General features: G+C 42.2%; 2 protein-coding genes across 2 annotated transcripts; one reads left to right on the top strand and one right to left on the bottom strand.

Moving 5' to 3' along the window:
* Nucleotides 1–2,632: 2,632 nt before the first annotated feature.
* On the top strand, nucleotides 2,633–10,762 carry LOC108045726 (protein teashirt). The gene is made up of 2 exons (XM_017125120.1): nucleotides 2,633–3,986; nucleotides 7,839–10,762. Exons 1-2 carry the CDS (start codon nucleotides 3,934–3,936, stop codon nucleotides 10,660–10,662), a joined length of 2,877 nt encoding a protein of 958 aa, XP_016980609.1. The 5' UTR covers nucleotides 2,633–3,933; the 3' UTR covers nucleotides 10,663–10,762.
* Nucleotides 10,763–11,743: 981 nt separating this feature from the next.
* On the bottom strand, nucleotides 11,744–12,464 carry LOC108045727 (ER membrane protein complex subunit 7 homolog). Its single transcript, XM_017125121.1, has one exon. It carries the CDS (start codon nucleotides 12,431–12,433, stop codon nucleotides 11,753–11,755), a length of 681 nt encoding a protein of 226 aa, XP_016980610.1. The 5' UTR covers nucleotides 12,434–12,464; the 3' UTR covers nucleotides 11,744–11,752.
* Nucleotides 12,465–17,882: the final 5,418 nt, after the last annotated feature.

The raw sequence follows: 17,882 nt of genomic DNA, 5'->3' as shown, positions 1-17,882 counted from the left end.
TATACAAAAGGGATACTTTCGCAGCCTTTAACAATTTTTACTATCTCCTTTAAGATATAGACTTCCGAGCGGCAAGCGCTTTTACCCTAATCAAGATATGCGTAAATAAATAAGAATTGGAAAATTTTATGTTAGTAGCTTACACACTGCGCGAAATATTCTGATAATCATCAAATTTGGACCGATTTCACCCTATTGTTCTTATGGGAGCTATAGGATATAGACGTATGTCAATAGCTTATACACTGCGCGAAATATTCTAAAAAACATGAAATTTTGACCGATTTCACCGTATTGTTCCTATGGGAGCTATAGGATATAGACGTCCGATCAGCACGCGCTTTTACCTTGATGAAGGAATGCATAAAAAAATACGATTTGAAAAAATGTACAGCAATAGCTTTTACACATCGCGAAATATTCTGAAAAACATCAAATTTGGACCGATTTTACCCTATTGTTCCTATGGGAGCTATAGGATATAGACGTCCGATCGTCACGCGCTTTTACCCTGATCAAGGTACGCATAAAAAAATAAGATTTGGAAAGATTTATGTCAATAGATTTTACACTGCGCGAAATATCCTAAAAATCATTAAATTTTAACCGATTTTACCCTATTGTTCCTATGGGAGCTATAGGATATAGACGTCCGATCGCCACGCGCTTTTACCTTGATCAAGGTATGCATAAAAAAATACGATTTGTAAAGATTAGTGTCAATAGTTTTTACACTGCGCGAAATATCATAAATTCTTGCAAGATATATCCAATTGTTCCTATGGGAGCTATAGGATATAGACGTCCGATCGGGGCGATTTTCAAACTTGATCTGCGTACACATGTTTTAGGACGATTGTGAAAGTTTCAGATCGCTAGCTTTTAAACTGAGCTCGCAAACGGTATTGAAACAGACGGACAGACGGACAGACGGACAGACGGACAGACGGACAGACGGACAGACGGACAGACGGACAGACGGACATGGCTATATCGACTCCCCTATTGATCCTGATCAAGAATATATATACTTTATGGGGTCGGAAACGTCTCCTTCACTGCGTTACAAACTTCTGACCAAAATTATAATACCCTCTGCAAGGGTATAAAAATTAAGTTTTTTTCGCAAGAATGTTACGGGTGGTTACTTGTGAAAACTTTCGGCTACATAATAAATATTTGCACATCAAATATTCAAAAACTTGGTTTATTTTTAAAAATTTTAGAAAAAAAAACATGATGGACTTTAGGTTTATGCTAACCAAAAATTCAGTAAAGTTAAAATCAAATGAAACAACAATGTTCTTCGCCTGTACATTATTTACTTACTCTTGCAATTTTCTGATAAGCAGTAAAACTTTTACAACTTGTATAACCACTATCTGATAAAAAATAAATAATAGAACAATTCTATTAATAGACTTCATAAGACGTTTTAATTCCGTCTGTCCGTCAAATGAATTCATGTGACTATAAAACCGAAATATGTACTCAAAAAGACTACATTTTTATTTGGAAAATTGTATACTCAATTTTGGAACTACATATGTATGTACATATAAATATGTATCTGTACTCTGTGTACTATTATATGTTATGGCTTAAGCTATAAATCTAATTTATTCTTGAAGGTTTTGCTTGCGCGGCTAATCTCGAGTAAAATGTACTGTAAACGATTTCGATTTTAAAATTCAAATTCAATTTTCCTGTGAGGATGGGTATGAAAAACAAGACTAATTATACATACATAGATATAATCCAATAGTCATGATTGACGCCTTTTAAAATATACATATTAACATAACGAAGAAAGATTTTCCAAATCATTTGGCAAATCAAATTTTAGTCAGAGACTCGAGCTCATAAGACTTGAGCATGTTGGTAGTGTTCAGCTAACAAAAAAAAAAACCGAAGTGTCGCTTGTTTAATTGTTTTTGCAGCCAAAAAGAAAAGTGGGAAAAATTGTTTCCAAGTGAAAAACACACGGGAATCCACCCCCGAACCCTTCTTGTTTTTTCGCACCCCTCTCCGTCGCTCCCGCTCCATCGCAATCGCCCTCTCACAATCGCTCGCACAGCAATGCAACGAAACAAAAGAACAAAAAAAGAGAGGCTGACATGTCAAGTGAAGCGAAATCTACGAAGAAGCTGCAGAAAAGCGAACAAAAAGTGTCAGTAGTGGTGAAGGGAGGAGAGAGCGAGAGGGCAGAGCACTCAAAGTGACGAGGACGAAAGGCTCAGAAAGCAACAACTATCGTACGATTTGAAAAAAAGGGGAAAACAAAAATGAAACAATTGGCCCGGTGTGCGAGAGGGATGGCGCATGCGAAGCAGAGAATTTGTTTTCAACTGTCATAAATCTTAATTGTGATGGAATCGGAATCGGGACAAAAGAAGGGTGACGAAAAACGACAAAACAGATTTCACACATACTCGGTGCGAGCGAGACAGGGCGACGCGCAGCGATTTCCCCTGTTTCAGTTCCAAACGTTCGCGTGTAAACAATTCCAATTGGCGCGCAGGGGAAAAGAGAGACGCGCGAGCGCGCTGCGAGCGACTCTCTCGCAATTCCGCGTGATTCCGGTTGCTCTGGCTCTGCTCTTGGCGCTTCTCTTCAGTCCAAATCGGACCGTTACAGCGAACGCGTACGATCACGCGAGAAAAGCCCAGCACGGCGTTTTGGAAAAATCGTACGGTAATTAATTAGCCGGAGCAGCGCAGCCGGCGCGCGCGAACGAGACAGCAGCACATTTAATCACGCTGACAGCCAGCTGTCCTGCGAGTGTGTGGGTGGCACGTACACGCACACACCAGTGCACAAGTGCGCAGCCGTCGCGTGAACGCAAAATCGAATCAGAAATTGCCGTCGCCAAAATCGCGCGCTTCGTGTCTGCTCGTCAACGGCAGCGCAGCTTCCAATCGCTGCACTTCCCGTCCGTCGCGTCGCCTCACTTTTTCCACTCGTATCAATCAGCGGCGGCAGAGCGGCAGCGCATCGTTTTTGTTTGTCAGTTTGACAGCAGGGGCAGCGGCAGCGCAGCACTGGCGCAGTAGCAGAGCAGCAGCAGCGCAGCGGCAGTGACGAAAGAACCCGGCCAGCAGAATTCATTCGCCTTTGGATTTGTACGTTCATTGGGATTTGGACGTTCATTCGCTCGCGGACGTTCATTCGAGTAACGACGGAATCCGGATGAAAGACGCACGCACATCGCGAGACGCGTGTTCCGCCAGAATATTGAAATACCTAGTGTGATACGAGTTAGTTGTGAAGAACGAGTGCTTTCCGAGGAGCCGCCATCATATCTAGTCACAGTTGGAAAACTAAACAGCTAAACACTAACTGGAAAAACTCTCGGACGAAAATGCTCGATCAAGACTGAATAAACGCACACGAGTAACAACTAAGCCCCACAAATGGTTCAACAAAGTATACGTAAAACAACCACAAAAACATAATATACCACAAAAATATATTTATTAACTTAAACCTAAAGATAAACTATTACAAATATTTATATTTAAACGGTATTTTGCTCACCAAAATTACACTTACATACATTATGTAAAACCAGTTACTTAAATCAACAAACCTAAACGAAGTATACGATTCAATGCAATTATTAAATTAAATTTAAAGCCACACACAACACACAAATTACAAAATATAAAACGCCTCGAAACAAAACAAAACAAATATTCAAACGTCATTTTTGTCTGCAATACGAAAATTTATAAATTTAAAATAAACACAAATTAAACAAAGTTATACGCTACGACAACAACAAATTCTATACGACAACGTACCAAGTGCAAACAAAAAGTAAAAACCCAACATAAACAAATTTTATGAATATTGTGTCAAATTAAATATAAGTTCCAAAATCCAATTGAAACAGAGTTCCAGAAAATCGTCAAAATTCAGCAAAATTTAAATATGTTGCATGAGGCTTTGATGCTCGAGATCTACAGACAGGCGCTAAATGCCGGGTAAGTGTTCCTATCTGGAAAGATAAACTCTATGAAACATTTTAGCGAAGGAGAGTGTGAATGACTCTGTGTTAATTAGGTGAAATAAAATTAGGTTTAACTTCAGAGGGTATATACAGTGAATTTTTAAACAATATTGCCACAGAAAAACATATAGTTTACAAAGATATAATTTCTGAATTACCAATACAGGCAGCTAGAATTTGATATTCCTGAGCATTAGAATAAACTTTAACTTAATTAAAAATGTGTTATTTTATTAAAACTAAATAAAATAACAAAAATTTTACCTAACACTGTATTTTTGTAGCTTATTTTTTAAAGTATGTGGATATCTTTCACTTGGAAAATAACAATTATGATGCATCATCAAAACTTTATAAATTTAAAGAGTATATATTATCTCAAACATATCAAGAACAATCCAATATTTGTAGAATTATATGCACCAGCATTTTGTTAACCGAAGTAGCAAACTATATTTTTAAATCACACCACACACCATTAATCATCCGCAAATAGAACAGCACATATCGAATGATTTAATCGAAAGACCTTCCCGCCTCATTCGGGACAACTTTCCGTTGTGTCATTTCGAACTGATAGCCGAAATTGTTGAATGGCCCATTAAAATATTACTCTAGACTCTCGGCCAAATCAGCCAAATAAATATATCAAGAAATTATGATTTCATAGCCGAGAACTGTGAGCATTTGATGATTGGCATTGGCGTCCCCGACGTCGTCGCACACCTGTCGTTATAAATTCAGCCCCACGCCAATAGCGCGGCCCATATATCAGAACACCCCGTTCACCCCCCACTCACCCCGGAACTGACTGGGCGCAACAGTTCCCGAAAATATTGATTTACAGTAAGGCTGATCGGGAAAACCAGAACCCCCGACAGAACAAAGACTGTATCGAGTTGTAAAGTGCAAACGAAAAACTTGATTTGTAATCGTGGGGGAAGGGGGTGTGGAAATATAACCAAAAATCAAACAGAAAAATCGACATAAATTCGATGATCTATCTTTGGGCTATTAATTTGTGCGAGCGTTGTGTATCTGCATCTGAGTGCCTATGAAATTATGATTAAACAAGTTTGAGATACATTTCTGCGCTCGCAGTCGAGAATCTGAGCAAATTAGTGGCAGGCTGAAAACGGGTTTGGCGATATGAACCGAGGGCTGGGGGAGGAGGGCGAGGTATTTAGGGGTGCATCTGGGGTATTACTAATAAAGTGCGACAAATTGTCTCGGTTTGGAGTGCTTAGCATGCAACTACATACAAATTTTCACGATTTTTTCAAGGCGATGACGTAGCCGAATTGAATAAATCATGCAAAAAGTGAAACACTCAAAATGCGCTACGCTCTGCTTGCCATCTTTTCCGCTCTGCCCCTCCCTTTCTCCGCCTTACTTCCCTCTTTCTCCCCGTGTGTGTGTGTGTTTGTGTGCCTATTACGGGGAAGATTTATGTTCACAATTTGCCGCTGATTTGTGCGTGTGTTTGTGTCGCTGAATGCATGTGTGTGTGTGCTTGGTAATATTTACTTTGTTACCTTAACGGATTAGTCATGCCTTAGTTTTTGTTTACCAGATACACTGTGTTACATAAGGTTCGCAAATTTTGAGATCTTTTTAAACTTAAAAATTGTAGCATAAAATAACAAGATTATTGTTGGGCATTACATTATAATCTGAAATGAAGGAAACTAAGTGTTCGTTAAATGTTCCAATGATAAAAAAAGGTTCATTGCATTTAAACATCTTAAAGGTTGTCTTAAAAAAGAGCTCCCTTATTACTTGCATAATAACTCAAACACCCTCACTTCGAGCTAGCTTGCGCTTTATAGATGCATATCAACCTGTAACTCTCTCGATTATTAATGAGACATTTCAACTTGTAATTAACTGCACTTGCAGGAGTTGCGTATAAATCATTTTGATTTAAGCTTAATCGAATAACGAGATTTCAGATTATGATATGCTGGCGGGGAAAACTCGTTGCCAAGTATTTCATACTAGAAAAAACAAAAAAAAGGAGGGAAAACAAGCCGCTACAAAAATGCTTTGTATGCGGGCTTAATCGCCCCGTGCAATCTGGATAGCTAATTAGCGGTGAGCGATCGCACTGTGTGTGTAATAACTATCTTTGATATGCTGTCACCTGGCAGGTGACTGAGTTGCGAACGCTTCGTAGAAAGCTGCACATGAATCAGATTTGGTTTCGACGTTCCTTAAGGTCCCATCAATATTGCGTTAGGCCGGATCTGTTGTGTACTATCCATCAATTAAAAACTGCCTTTTGTGATAGGGACTAGGTGACAAACCTCCTCCGAATCGAACAACTTAATGCCGGTTAAGAAGTTACTTTTTCGTTGAGCGATCGCTTGTCGCACAATAGCATATGACAAATAGTTGACAACCGACTCGTTGGACAAACATAACCGATTTTTTTATTCCCATTCAAATCGAGGCACATTAACTCTTTGTTATTGATCAAGTTTAGCTATTTCCGCCTCGACTCGTCGTAAAATTCCCCAAACCCAAACACACAACGCCCACACGCAGAAACACATAAATATTATATAGAGCTAATCATCCGAAATGTATAATATTTTGCATATACTTCAAAGTCAATCAGACCATCATTCAAAATAAGCTAACGAAAGCCGCAGAATTATGTTACTGAGAAATATTTTCAAAGCAAACAATCGGTGCTATAAAAATTATATATGGTTTCAATTTGAGTGTTACACACTTGAACACAAATCAAGGAAATAAAGTTTAGCTATTTCGTTTTTTTTCAGTTGGCAAATCATTTTCCTTATTATTTTTTTCGGGGTTTCTCTGCTGTGAGTGGCAATAAAATTTGTTTTATTTATTTCTATTTATGCACATTTATGAGCGAGCCAATTAATTTATGCAAACTATGTGGAATTTGTGGCTGCCCAACCAAATGATAATTGCCGCCAAGTTTGTCAAATGTTCGGATCTCATCTTAGATGCTGATTATGATCGGCTTTGCTCATAACTCACGCCTAAAGTCTCGAATTAAACGCCATTGTTCCATATAGATTTTTACGACCCTCGCGGGAGGGAGGGCAGACTAAAACACAGCTGGCTGCGACAGTGTTTCATTTTTTGTATTTCGCTTTTGCTTTATGGCGCTTTGAGATTTGAATAACAAATCGAAATGTTGACATATGTTTGCCATTGTTGGCATTGTTGGTTCCCCTGGCCGGCGAATGATTTAGCACGGAGCGAAACGAAGTATAAACCGAGCTATAAAGATTTCCAATGCTCTTGATTGCTTATCTACCGGTTTGCTCGACAAGAGAAAAGTTTGGGCCGTGAAAGTAAGGGAGAGAAAGCTTTATCGACGGATCGTTTCTTTATTAAGCTATTGAGGATTGATAGATTGCCGATTAGGTCTTAATGATCAGTTTTATTAATTGGCTGTGTATGAGAATGCGAAATGAAGATACTAAATGGCGAAAAGTAATTCCTAATGTTTTAAATTCGTTTTAGACTAGCGACAGCCCCCTATCTTTGTAAGAGGCAAAAATTAATATTTAATACATGTTATTACATGTGTAAAGATTTAAGGTGGCACCTTCTTATATATAAAACTCTTTACTGAATAATTTCAGTTCAAGCTACTGTTTCTTTTTTAATAACAAGATTAGCTTTTTCTTGCTTAATAATCAAATGCCAATTATCAAACTATATGACCAAACCAAACAAACGTTTAATGGGCAACTGATGCATAAGACAGAGCTGATTAGATAGATTCCATTACTTAAAATGTAATACTTAATAACTAATTTGATTTCGTTTTTATTTACAGAGCCCTGCCCACAGCTCGTCCGCGTTCCACGGAGTCGGCGAATTCCAGCGAGCGCTGTCCGTCGCACGACTCCAACTCCTCGGACAATGGTGGTGGTGGAGTCGGCAGCGGCGGCGTTGGTCACCGGATGGACGGCGCCTTGTCCGCCGGAGTCATGCCCGGAGTGGTGCCCACCACCCTGCACTCGACATTCCCGGCAGTGCCGCAGTCCCTGCCCGCTCAGCCGCCCTCGATGGAGGCGTACCTGCACATGGTGGCGGCGGCCGCCCAGCAGTATGGGTTCCCTTTGGCGGCTGCGGCAGCGGCGGGGGCAGGGCCACGCCTGCCACTCCCAATGGCAAATGAGGCGGCAGCCCCCTTCAAACTTCCACCGCAAGCTTCGCCGACTGCGTCGAGTAATAACTCGGAGGCCCTGGACTTTCGCACCAACCTTTACGGACGGGCGGAATCTGCTGAGCCCCCAGCCTCGGAAGGTGAGGATGAGGACTTCGATGATGGTGCCAACAATCCCCTCGATCTCTCCGTGGGCACGCGAAAACGTGGTCACGAATCGGAGCCACAATTGGGACACATCCAGGTGAAGAAGATGTTCAAGTCGGACAGCCCTCCCGCGAATCCCGTGGCCCCGCCCTCAGCCAGTCAGCTAATGCCAGGAGTTAATCCGTATCTTGCCGCCGTGGCGGCTGCCAATATTTTCCGAGCGGGCCAGTTTCCCGACTGGAACGGCAAGAGCGATTTGGTGGTGGATCCCCTTGAGAAAATGTCCGATATTGTGAAGGGAGGAGCGAGTGGAATGGGCAAGGAAAAAATGCACTCCTCCAAGGCCACACCTCCGCAGGCAGCAGCACAACCACCAAAGAGTCCAGTTCAACCACCACCGCACCAGAATTCCGAGTCCGGCGGAGGATCGGGGGGCGGCGGAGCAGGTGGTGGCGGCGGAGTGACCAAGGCCAGGCACAACATTTGGCAATCGCACTGGCAGAACAAGGGAGTGGCCAGCTCGGTGTTCAGGTGTGTGTGGTGCAAGCAGAGTTTCCCCACCTTGGAGGCCCTCACCACCCACATGAAGGACAGCAAGCATTGCGGCGTGAATGTGCCACCCTTTGGCAATCTCCCGAGCAACAATCCCCAGCCCCAGCACCACCATCCAGCCCCGCCGCCACCACCGCAGAACCACAGCCTCCGCAAACACGGCTCGGGAAGTGGCTCCAATCACTCACCTTCGGCGAATGTGAAGAACGCCTTCCAATATCGAGGAGATCCACCCACGCCGCTGCCCAGAAAGTTGGTCAGGGGCCAGAATGTTTGGCTGGGCAAAGGGGTAGAGCAGGCCATGCAGATCCTCAAGTGCATGCGGTGCGGGGAGAGTTTCCGTTCCCTGGGTGAAATGACCAAGCACATGCAGGAGACCCAGCACTACACGAATATCCTATCCCAGGAGCAGAGTATCTCCATCAAATCGGCGAATGCAAATGCCAACTCAGATGCCAAGGACAGTCACAACAGTCTGAGTTCCGAGGAGAGTCGCACCCTCAGTGCCGTGCTCACCTGTAAGGTGTGCGACAAGGCCTTCAGTTCTTTGGGGGATCTGAGCAACCACATGGCCAAGAACAACCACTACGCCGAACCGCTCCTTCAATCCGCGGGTGCTCGCAAACGGCCAGCTCCTAAAAAACGCGAGAAATCACTGCCGGTGAGGAAACTCCTAGAAATGAAGGGTGGAGCCGGAAATCAGGAGGATCTGTTGAACGAAAAATCCGCTGTGCAGGGAAAACCTGGTCTGGGACCCGGTGGAGGCGATAAAAACGATGCCGCTCTGTTTGCCGAACGAATGCGGCAGTACATTACGGGGGTGAAGTCCCCCGAAGAAATGGCCAAAGTGGCTGCTGCCCAACTCTTGGCCAAAAACAAATCCCCCGAGTTGGTGGAGCAGAAGAATGGCAGTGCCAAGGCACCGGGCTCATCCTCGGTGCTAAGTGCCATCGAGCAGATGTTCACCACCAGCTTTGATACGCCACCCAGACACGCCAGCCTGCCAGCTAGTAGTCCCTCCAACTCATCCACCAAAAACACCTCGCCAGTGGCCTCCAGTATACTGAAACGTTTGGGGATCGACGAAACCGTGGACTATAACAAACCCCTGATCGACACCAATGACCCCTACTATCAGCATTATAGGTACACCAGCAGCGAGAGGAGTGGCAGTGAGTGCAGTGCGGAGGCCAGGCCGAGACTGGATGCCCCCACTCCCGAGAAGCCACAGCAAACAGGGGGAGGGTTAGGGGGAGGACACGAAGAGGAGTCCACCAAGCCGGCAATCAAGCAGGAAAGGGAGCTGGAGTCGGAACCCATTAAAATGGAGATCAAGTCTGAGCTTGCCGATGAGCAAAACGAAGTCGAGGAATCATCCAAAATGGAGGCGGCTCTGGTTAATGGCACTGCCATCAATAATAACAATAACAATGTGGAAAGGAGCTCGCCGAAGACTCCGTCATCGGCGGCCAGTCCTCAATCCAGGCTGCTACCTCCCCGAAGTCCTGCCGAGAGTCAGAGATCAGCTACACCAAAGTCACCCGCCTCCAGCCACAAATCCTTCGACGGGAGTTCGGAGGGCAACAAGAAGTATCCCAGTGATTCGCTGAATGCCCTGTCCTCTATGTTCGATTCCTTGGGCAGCACTGGAGCAGGGGCTGCCAATACCAGAGCTAAGCTGGCGGCTGCAGCTGCCGCCGGAGGATCCGAGTCGCCGGAGAACCTCAGCTCCGGTGGAAACTCACTGGCGGCCCTGCGACAATTCTGCGTGAAGAAGGAGAAGACCGCCTAAGTCCGCCGGCCGAGACGAAAAGCGAAACCGAATCGTTTGCCTTGTTTTCGTTGTTTCGAGCAAAACGCATTTTCAACATTTTTTGGTTTGCCAACGCCTCGCCTCCGCCCCCCAAATCCGAACCCGAAAACCCTCCTTCTGCGCTAATCGGGGCTTAGGGGTTGAGGGTGGGATTGGCCTTGCGAGCCGAGATTCAAGTCAAAGTGCCACGGAAGGAGCCATCGGATGCATCTTCGTCTGTGAAACGATGGCGGGCATGACGACACTTTGTATTAACCGGACAAAGAAACGGAATAGGAAAGAAGACTCCGCCGAAGAAATTGAGGGACTTGGCGCTGATCGCGACGATTGTGTGGACGAGTGTACAGATACAGATACAGATGAGAACGGAATGATCTGATATTCGCCGCCCGGCAGTGGGGGATGTTGTTATTTTGGCCCAACACGATTCCTGCCGCGTCCACTTCCTCCGGCCCACTTCCTCCAGCGAGCAGCAAGGCCTACTTTTTCAAGGTAATTATCGCTAGATGTTAGGTACTTTTTTACCGCGGAATCGAGCCGTCTTTATTTTCCCGGATTGGTTACATTTTGATCAGGTTTTAGTCAAGATCCTACTGAAACCCAAAATCCAGCAGTCTTAAATTACATTTTCATTGGTTTTAAAGAACAAATTTAAATAAATTGTTGCATTAAAACCCTTTTTTTAAATATCAACATTATTTCAATCAGTCAAAATTATGTACTCTCCTTATAAAACATGAAAAATCATTCCTATTTTATACAAACCGTTGCTAAGAGACATTTAACTAAACATTCCCATTCCATTCTTACCATTTCAGGATGCAGAACAGAAATGCGCCAATTCGGATTCCTTGAAAGACTGCGGCTTGTCAGCTGATCGGGGGTGGAATGGAAGCTAGACGGAACCCTACTCCCGAATATACGAGCCCTTGTTAGGGCTGCCACTTGCCTAGGCAAAGAGTTATGAAATTGGTAAAGAAAACATTGTGATCAAATAAAAGAAAAAAGTTTTTATGGAATTATCAAGATGCAATTGTTTATTTGGTTGGGTGTGGAATACGAGTTATGTTTAAACAACCTCGCTTATTTGTGTGGGCTCTGAGCTGAATCCAGAGTTTTTTTTGCCCGAAAGAAGTGAGGATAACATATCGCTAAAGTCCGGCATGTTGCTCACTTTTGGAAACTGAATGCTATCCAACTCCCTTTTGGCCTCCGGATCTTTGATAATCTTGGGAACAACCAGCATGAGTAAAAGTGGCACCACCATGAGCAGAACCATGGGATTCAGAATTAGATCGATAAAGAGCCACTGCTCCCGATTCTTGAAGTACTTTCGACGGAAGAGGGGCTGTAGTCGCAGTGGATATGGCACTTGATTGATCAGCGACGGCTGCAAGTAGTTAACCTTGCGAGCCCGGTACTTTCCTTTTCCCGTTATCTCCACCTTCACGGGTTGGAAGTAGATGTCCGGGTGCTCAATGTGCAGGATGTGACTTCCATTGCGCACTCCTGATATCAGGAAGCGCCTATCCAATCGCACGAATCCCATGAGTTCTCCATTACTTATGGACACTGTTATGTCCCGCAGCCAAGTCTTTGGCAGATTGAGTTTCCTATCGGGTGCCAGGATGACGCCTTCAATGGTGTACAGTACGGCTTGCTTTTGTTCACGTTCCCCAGCGACAAGATCTTGGTTTGCAAGGGCACTGCTCAGGCATAATATTGATAGAATCACAATAATTTTATACATTTTTAAGGGTTTAAAACTGTTCCAATGTGATTTGGAACTACTTTCGGTTAGCTCAGTGAATGGCGAAGCAAGGAAATATATGTTATTATTGAACTGCTAAAATCTATATTTAGTTGTTCTATGATCGACTACAAAAAATCTACATTTGTAAGCTAATCCATTTTATTGGAAGATTGCCCGCTGGTTGGACAATTGGTAGACCAGTTATGGATTAGTTTTGTGTTTAATCATTTTGTTAAATTTTTTTGTCAAATGATATTTAAACCGATCATAACATGTATCACTTGCACTGCAATACGAATAGTTTCCAGAACAAAGGTTAAAATTCTAAAAATCCAGCACTTAAAATGCCGTCGGCAAGTGCACACGATCATGTGATGATCATGAGTGCCAAGAAATCGAGCAGCGGCAGCTTCATTTGAAGGAATGACTCACTACCATAGAATGTCGTCTGCGGCAGAGGACGAAACCCTTCCCCCTTCCCCGCCCCCAAAGTGAACACTCCCCCTTGAACTTCTCAGCCAAATCGTGACCCAAGCGACTTTTGTTCGCCCATCAGCTGCCGCAATGTGAGGAGACATTGTGTGGAATTTCTATGTGGCCACAACTCCTTGAGAGCTAAGAAACCTGGCCAAGTAGCTGCCACAAATTTGCACTATGATGAACGTTTTCGGCTTCTGTGCCGCGCGCGAACCACGGCAAACATGTGCAATAATTTTAGATGGTAATTTCCCGAGCAGCTCGAGAGGTCTCAACAAGTGTTCAACGGTTTCGGCGCATGCGCTAACAATTTACCAATATAATTTGAGTCGGCCCAAAGGATCGCGGACGCAGGGCCGCTGGTGTCGTCATTATGGCAATTTCGTGTTCATCGTTTGATTTAGCGCCATCGCACCGAGTCTGCACTGGGTTGTTTGTATTTAAATTTCCCCTCCCGCTCCCCGATCTTCGTGGCTGCCATTCAACAGACTTCTTGCTGTTGCGATATTGTTGTTGTTGCTGCTCCTGACTGCGCTCAATTGACAGCGCATGCGCATGAAAATTTAAATTATGGTTCGCGACGACTCTAGCCATGTGGATCGGATCGGAACCGGGATTTGGGTTCGGGATTGGGTTCGGGGCCTGGTTGGAGGAGCTTCTGGCTGTGGCATATTCAGATTAAGTTGCTTCAAGTCCGGCCGCAGTCAAAATAATCGTTGAATGGAGAAGAATTGCCGCAGATCGGAATGAGAATTTGATGGGAAGTGTGAATGGAGTATTAATTTATTTTTGAATTCAGATCGACTTAAATCAATTCCATTTTCATATTTGTTATCAGCAATATAGTTGTCTAGTTGTATATAATTTACAATGTGTTACATAAATCGCATACAAAAAATATTAAATATTAATATTATTTATTTCGGCTGATATTAAGGTTCAAAAATTTAACAACTTTACGGTACATATTTTTTTTAAATTATCGTGACTGATTCAATTTCATCATACCGAAATCTATTATAAATCATATATTGATCAATGTAAATTTTTAAGGTAATAGTCTCATTTATTTGTGATTTTATTGTATGTACTAATTAGGTTGCTTTAAAAGTGTATTAAGTAATTTGAAACTATCTTAATAGTAACAGAGCTGAAGCCTTTCCTTCCAATAATAAAAAATTTGTTAATTTACTCTTGAGATTCTTATATGAACAAATAATAATAACTTCATAAAACTAGTATATATCTTTGCCGGCGAAATGAAACTAACCTGATCCAACAGAAAGCTCAGTTCCTTATCAATGTTTCTTACAAAATATCTATAAATAATATTAATCTAATCTGGAAGAAAAAAAATATCGAACAAAATATGATGATCAATAACAATCAAAAACAATGTGTAAATCAATCAGGGAAATTGATAGCTAATGACTGATTTACGATGCAAGACTCATGTCTGTGCCGTAAATCCGCCAACGCAATCATCATCATCATCGGCATTATTGTCGCTATCAGAAGGAAGAGTTTTGGCATGACACAGAACGGGCTTATCCCTATCGTCAAATGGCCCCTACTCATCGGCTCGGCGAGCTTTTAATAGTAAAACAATTTTGAACGATTGCAAGATAATCGTTTAATGACTTCGCCGCCGATAAGGCACAGAGATTTACTATACTGATTGCGATCGCTAAACGACGCTGCGCGTTATCAACGCGCCTGGATTACTATCTGCAATAAATCACTGCGAACGTGCTAAACTCTCAAGCAAATGTCCCCGTGTACACGCTTCTCTGAAGACCCTTCATAACTGATTTGCTTGGAATTGTTTGTGGCTGGGCTGCCAACCCAACCAACCAACCAGATATTCCAGATAATCGAGGACCTCGGACGGCCATAAATTTAAAAACGAACCTTTGTGTTTTATGCGGAAAAGGGAAACTTTTAAATATTCATGCGTGATATTTGTCGCAGCGACAGGATCGCTTTCAACGATCGATTGTTTCTTCCCAAAACCGAAACCAGACCAACGACAGCACTCGCATTCCCAACCCGCTGTCAGTCAGGCAGAACAATTGTTTAGGAGCCAGCAACACAATGGGTCATTTGGGCCGGGCTCCTTATGGCCCGAATAGCCCCTGCATCCGCATCCTTCGCTTAACTTACCAAAAACGAAACCAAAAACGAAAACGAAAACGTTGCCCATCCTGACAGCCAACAAGCGTTGCACGATCCCCGAATCCAGCCTGGATTCCTATTCTCTCGGGGATGCCGGGGGTGTTGTCCTTGTGAGTGATTTATTTAGTTTGTGTCAATTCCTGAAATTATTGGCCCCCAAATGCAAAATCGTTTCAGTTCTGGTTCTGGTCGTGACGACATCTCCCTGCATATCTTAACACATTTCGGTATTCCCTGAAAGATCATTTCACGGAAGGTGGATTCCCGAAGGTTAAGACTCGAAATTTGAATGCAAATTTAGACTGGTTTTGTTTTTGGCTGGGACCGTTTCCGATATTAGAGAGATCTAACGATCTTGAGACGTTTGATTTGATTGATTTAATTTAGTTAAACACTTAAGAGAATAGAAAAGGGTTCACTTGGCTTAAAGTAACATTTTTATTTGACAAAACTAAAAGCGTAATTCTATATATAGTATCTCAAAAAATATTTTGATAAATAGAAAAACAGCAAAATACAAATTAAAATTTTTTTTTTTTTCTTATGGGATACTTTAATAAAATCCGTAATTCTATAGTATTTAAATATTAGCACATCCAAAAGAACAAACAAGAAAAATTAAAAACAATAAAGTTATATTTAAAAAAAATTGGTCCGATTGTTCTCCCATAGGATATAGAAATACATCTTTCGGGAATGTTTATTCCTTTGAGATATAGTAATTTACTATATCTGATTTAAGCTTTAAGTTTTGTCAAAATCGGACAACAATATCATCTAGCTGCCATAGACACGATGACAAAATGCAGCGCAAAATCGACATAGTTTCATTGTTTTTTTTGAAATTCAGGCAAAAAAATCGAAATGTAGTTGTTTTTTTAAAACTGCAAGGGTATATTCATTTGCTTCATTTCTTGTTATTACCTATTTTTTAAGATTAAAATTGCATTTTATAAACTCTGAGGACATTTCGCCAGCACTCTAGCGCTCAAAATAGTTATTATAATATACTTAGGAATAACTTTTAATTAAAGTAATTGATGTAAATGCCATTCTGTGCATATTCCGGCCACTTGAGGCTCCAGATATGGGCGACGCGTTGACGATGATGAGGCAGCCAGCAAATAAGATGGAGTGCAGTGGATATTTCGCGTGGAGCCGTGGACTGGCGCATTTAAAACCAGTTCAAGATGCAAACAATGGATCATTATCCCGAAACAAAAACTAAAGTAAGGCCAAAAGCGAGGAGGAGAGCGAATCAGATACAATCGAGCGCAATCGCCACGGCATTCCCATAGGTTACACGGCCAGATGGGAGATGCCACAGGTCCAGGCCATCCCATACCCTCCCGTGGCATCCCATGCCATCCCATCCCATCCCATCTCATCCAGAGATCCCGAGGAAGCGGGACGGCCAGATAGTGCGACAGAGAGCGAAGCTGCGATGGCGATGGCTCTTGTTGTTTATTGATTACACGCTTTTTCGGGAATGTGCATTGCATTGGGCCACGGTGGGTTGCAACTCGCCAGCAACTTGCAACTTGCAACTCGCGACTCTTGGCCATAATGGTGCGGATGCCAGCGGCTGCAACATGCGCCTGTCATGCGATCGCCGCCGAGAACATAACATCCATTACACAGCCATCGAGCGCAGGAGAGGACCATCGGACGAGGACGAGGATGAGGAGAAGGACGAGACGCTTACGATTGTGAATGCGATTTGGCGGAGATCGCGGCCCAAACGTCGTCTGGCAGTACGGAGCAAAGAGCGCTGGGGCTATCGCTGGCCGAGAGCAATATGAAATTCAATGCCACATTTGCTGCATGAACTAGAAAAATACTGAAATGTTTGGCAAAGTGTTTCAAACGTAGGCCCAACGAAGATCAGATACTCTGTAGCCCATTTAACAATTAATATTTTTCATAAATATATATTTATATAAATGATATTATTATTATTATTTATTATATTATTTTATTAGTGAAATTTGCATTAAAACATATGTTTCTTAGTAAACTTTCGTAAATTGTTTTGTAATTATATTTAACATTAGTTTAAAGGTTTATTTAAGATATAATAGCCGTGTCTGCAATACAATTTTTTAAATTTGTACAGACTTATACAATTTTACGATTTATTTATTTCACAATAGATATTTTATGTTTGTAAGATATACCGTCAAGAGAATATCCATTTGGTTTAATACCTTTACTTTCATTTTAAACTAGGGAAATTTAATACATTCATATATACGATGATTTCAAATTTTGAATATAAGACAAGGATTTAATGATTTATCAAACTAAAACATACTATTTCTATTACAAATGCTAAGAAAAATACTGTTTAGATTTTTCTAGTAATAATAAATCGAAAACTTACTTTTATTTAACTTCACAGTTTGACGGAATTTAATAACACCTGTTGTAGAAATGAGGACTATAAGCAATATTATTAAAAACAAAGGGCAATTATATATGCAATTATATATACAATTTTAAGAAAGAAAGCTATCGCTGTTTGCTGTGTGCTTTTCCACTGCAATGTCTTTAACCATACCTTACCTAACGCATACCGGCATACCTACTTCTTGGTTTAGATTTTAAAGGATAAACGCTGCACTGCACCATAAAGTTCTATTCTTGCTTCTGGCAGAAGCAGCTGCTGATGTTGCAGTTGCAGTTGCAGTTATTGTTGCTGCTGACTTGGGGATCAGCGCCTGCATCCGTGCATTTAAATACAAAATATCAAAATTAGCATTTGTAACAATGGCGAATTGGCCAGAAAATAATG

This window comes from Drosophila rhopaloa, unplaced genomic scaffold (assembly GCF_018152115.1).
Source record: "Drosophila rhopaloa isolate 14029-0021.01 unplaced genomic scaffold, ASM1815211v1 contig_2, whole genome shotgun sequence".
Taxonomy (NCBI): Eukaryota; Metazoa; Arthropoda; class Insecta; order Diptera; family Drosophilidae; genus Drosophila; species Drosophila rhopaloa.
The sequence above is the reverse complement of the archived record's forward strand: the minus strand, read 5'-3'. Positions and strand labels throughout refer to the sequence as shown.

Bases quoted from the DNA above. Each gene is read 5' to 3' on its own strand.
- LOC108045726 (XM_017125120.1), top strand. From the start codon at position 3,934: ATGTTGCATGAGGCTTTGATGCTCGAGATCTACAGACAGGCGCTAAAT. The intron at 3,987-7,838 runs GTAAGTGTTCCT...TTTTATTTACAG, and splicing joins AGACAGGCGCTAAATGCCGG to AGCCCTGCCCACAGCTCGTC.
- LOC108045727 (XM_017125121.1), bottom strand. From the start codon at position 12,433: ATGTATAAAATTATTGTGATTCTATCAATATTATGCCTGAGCAGTGCC.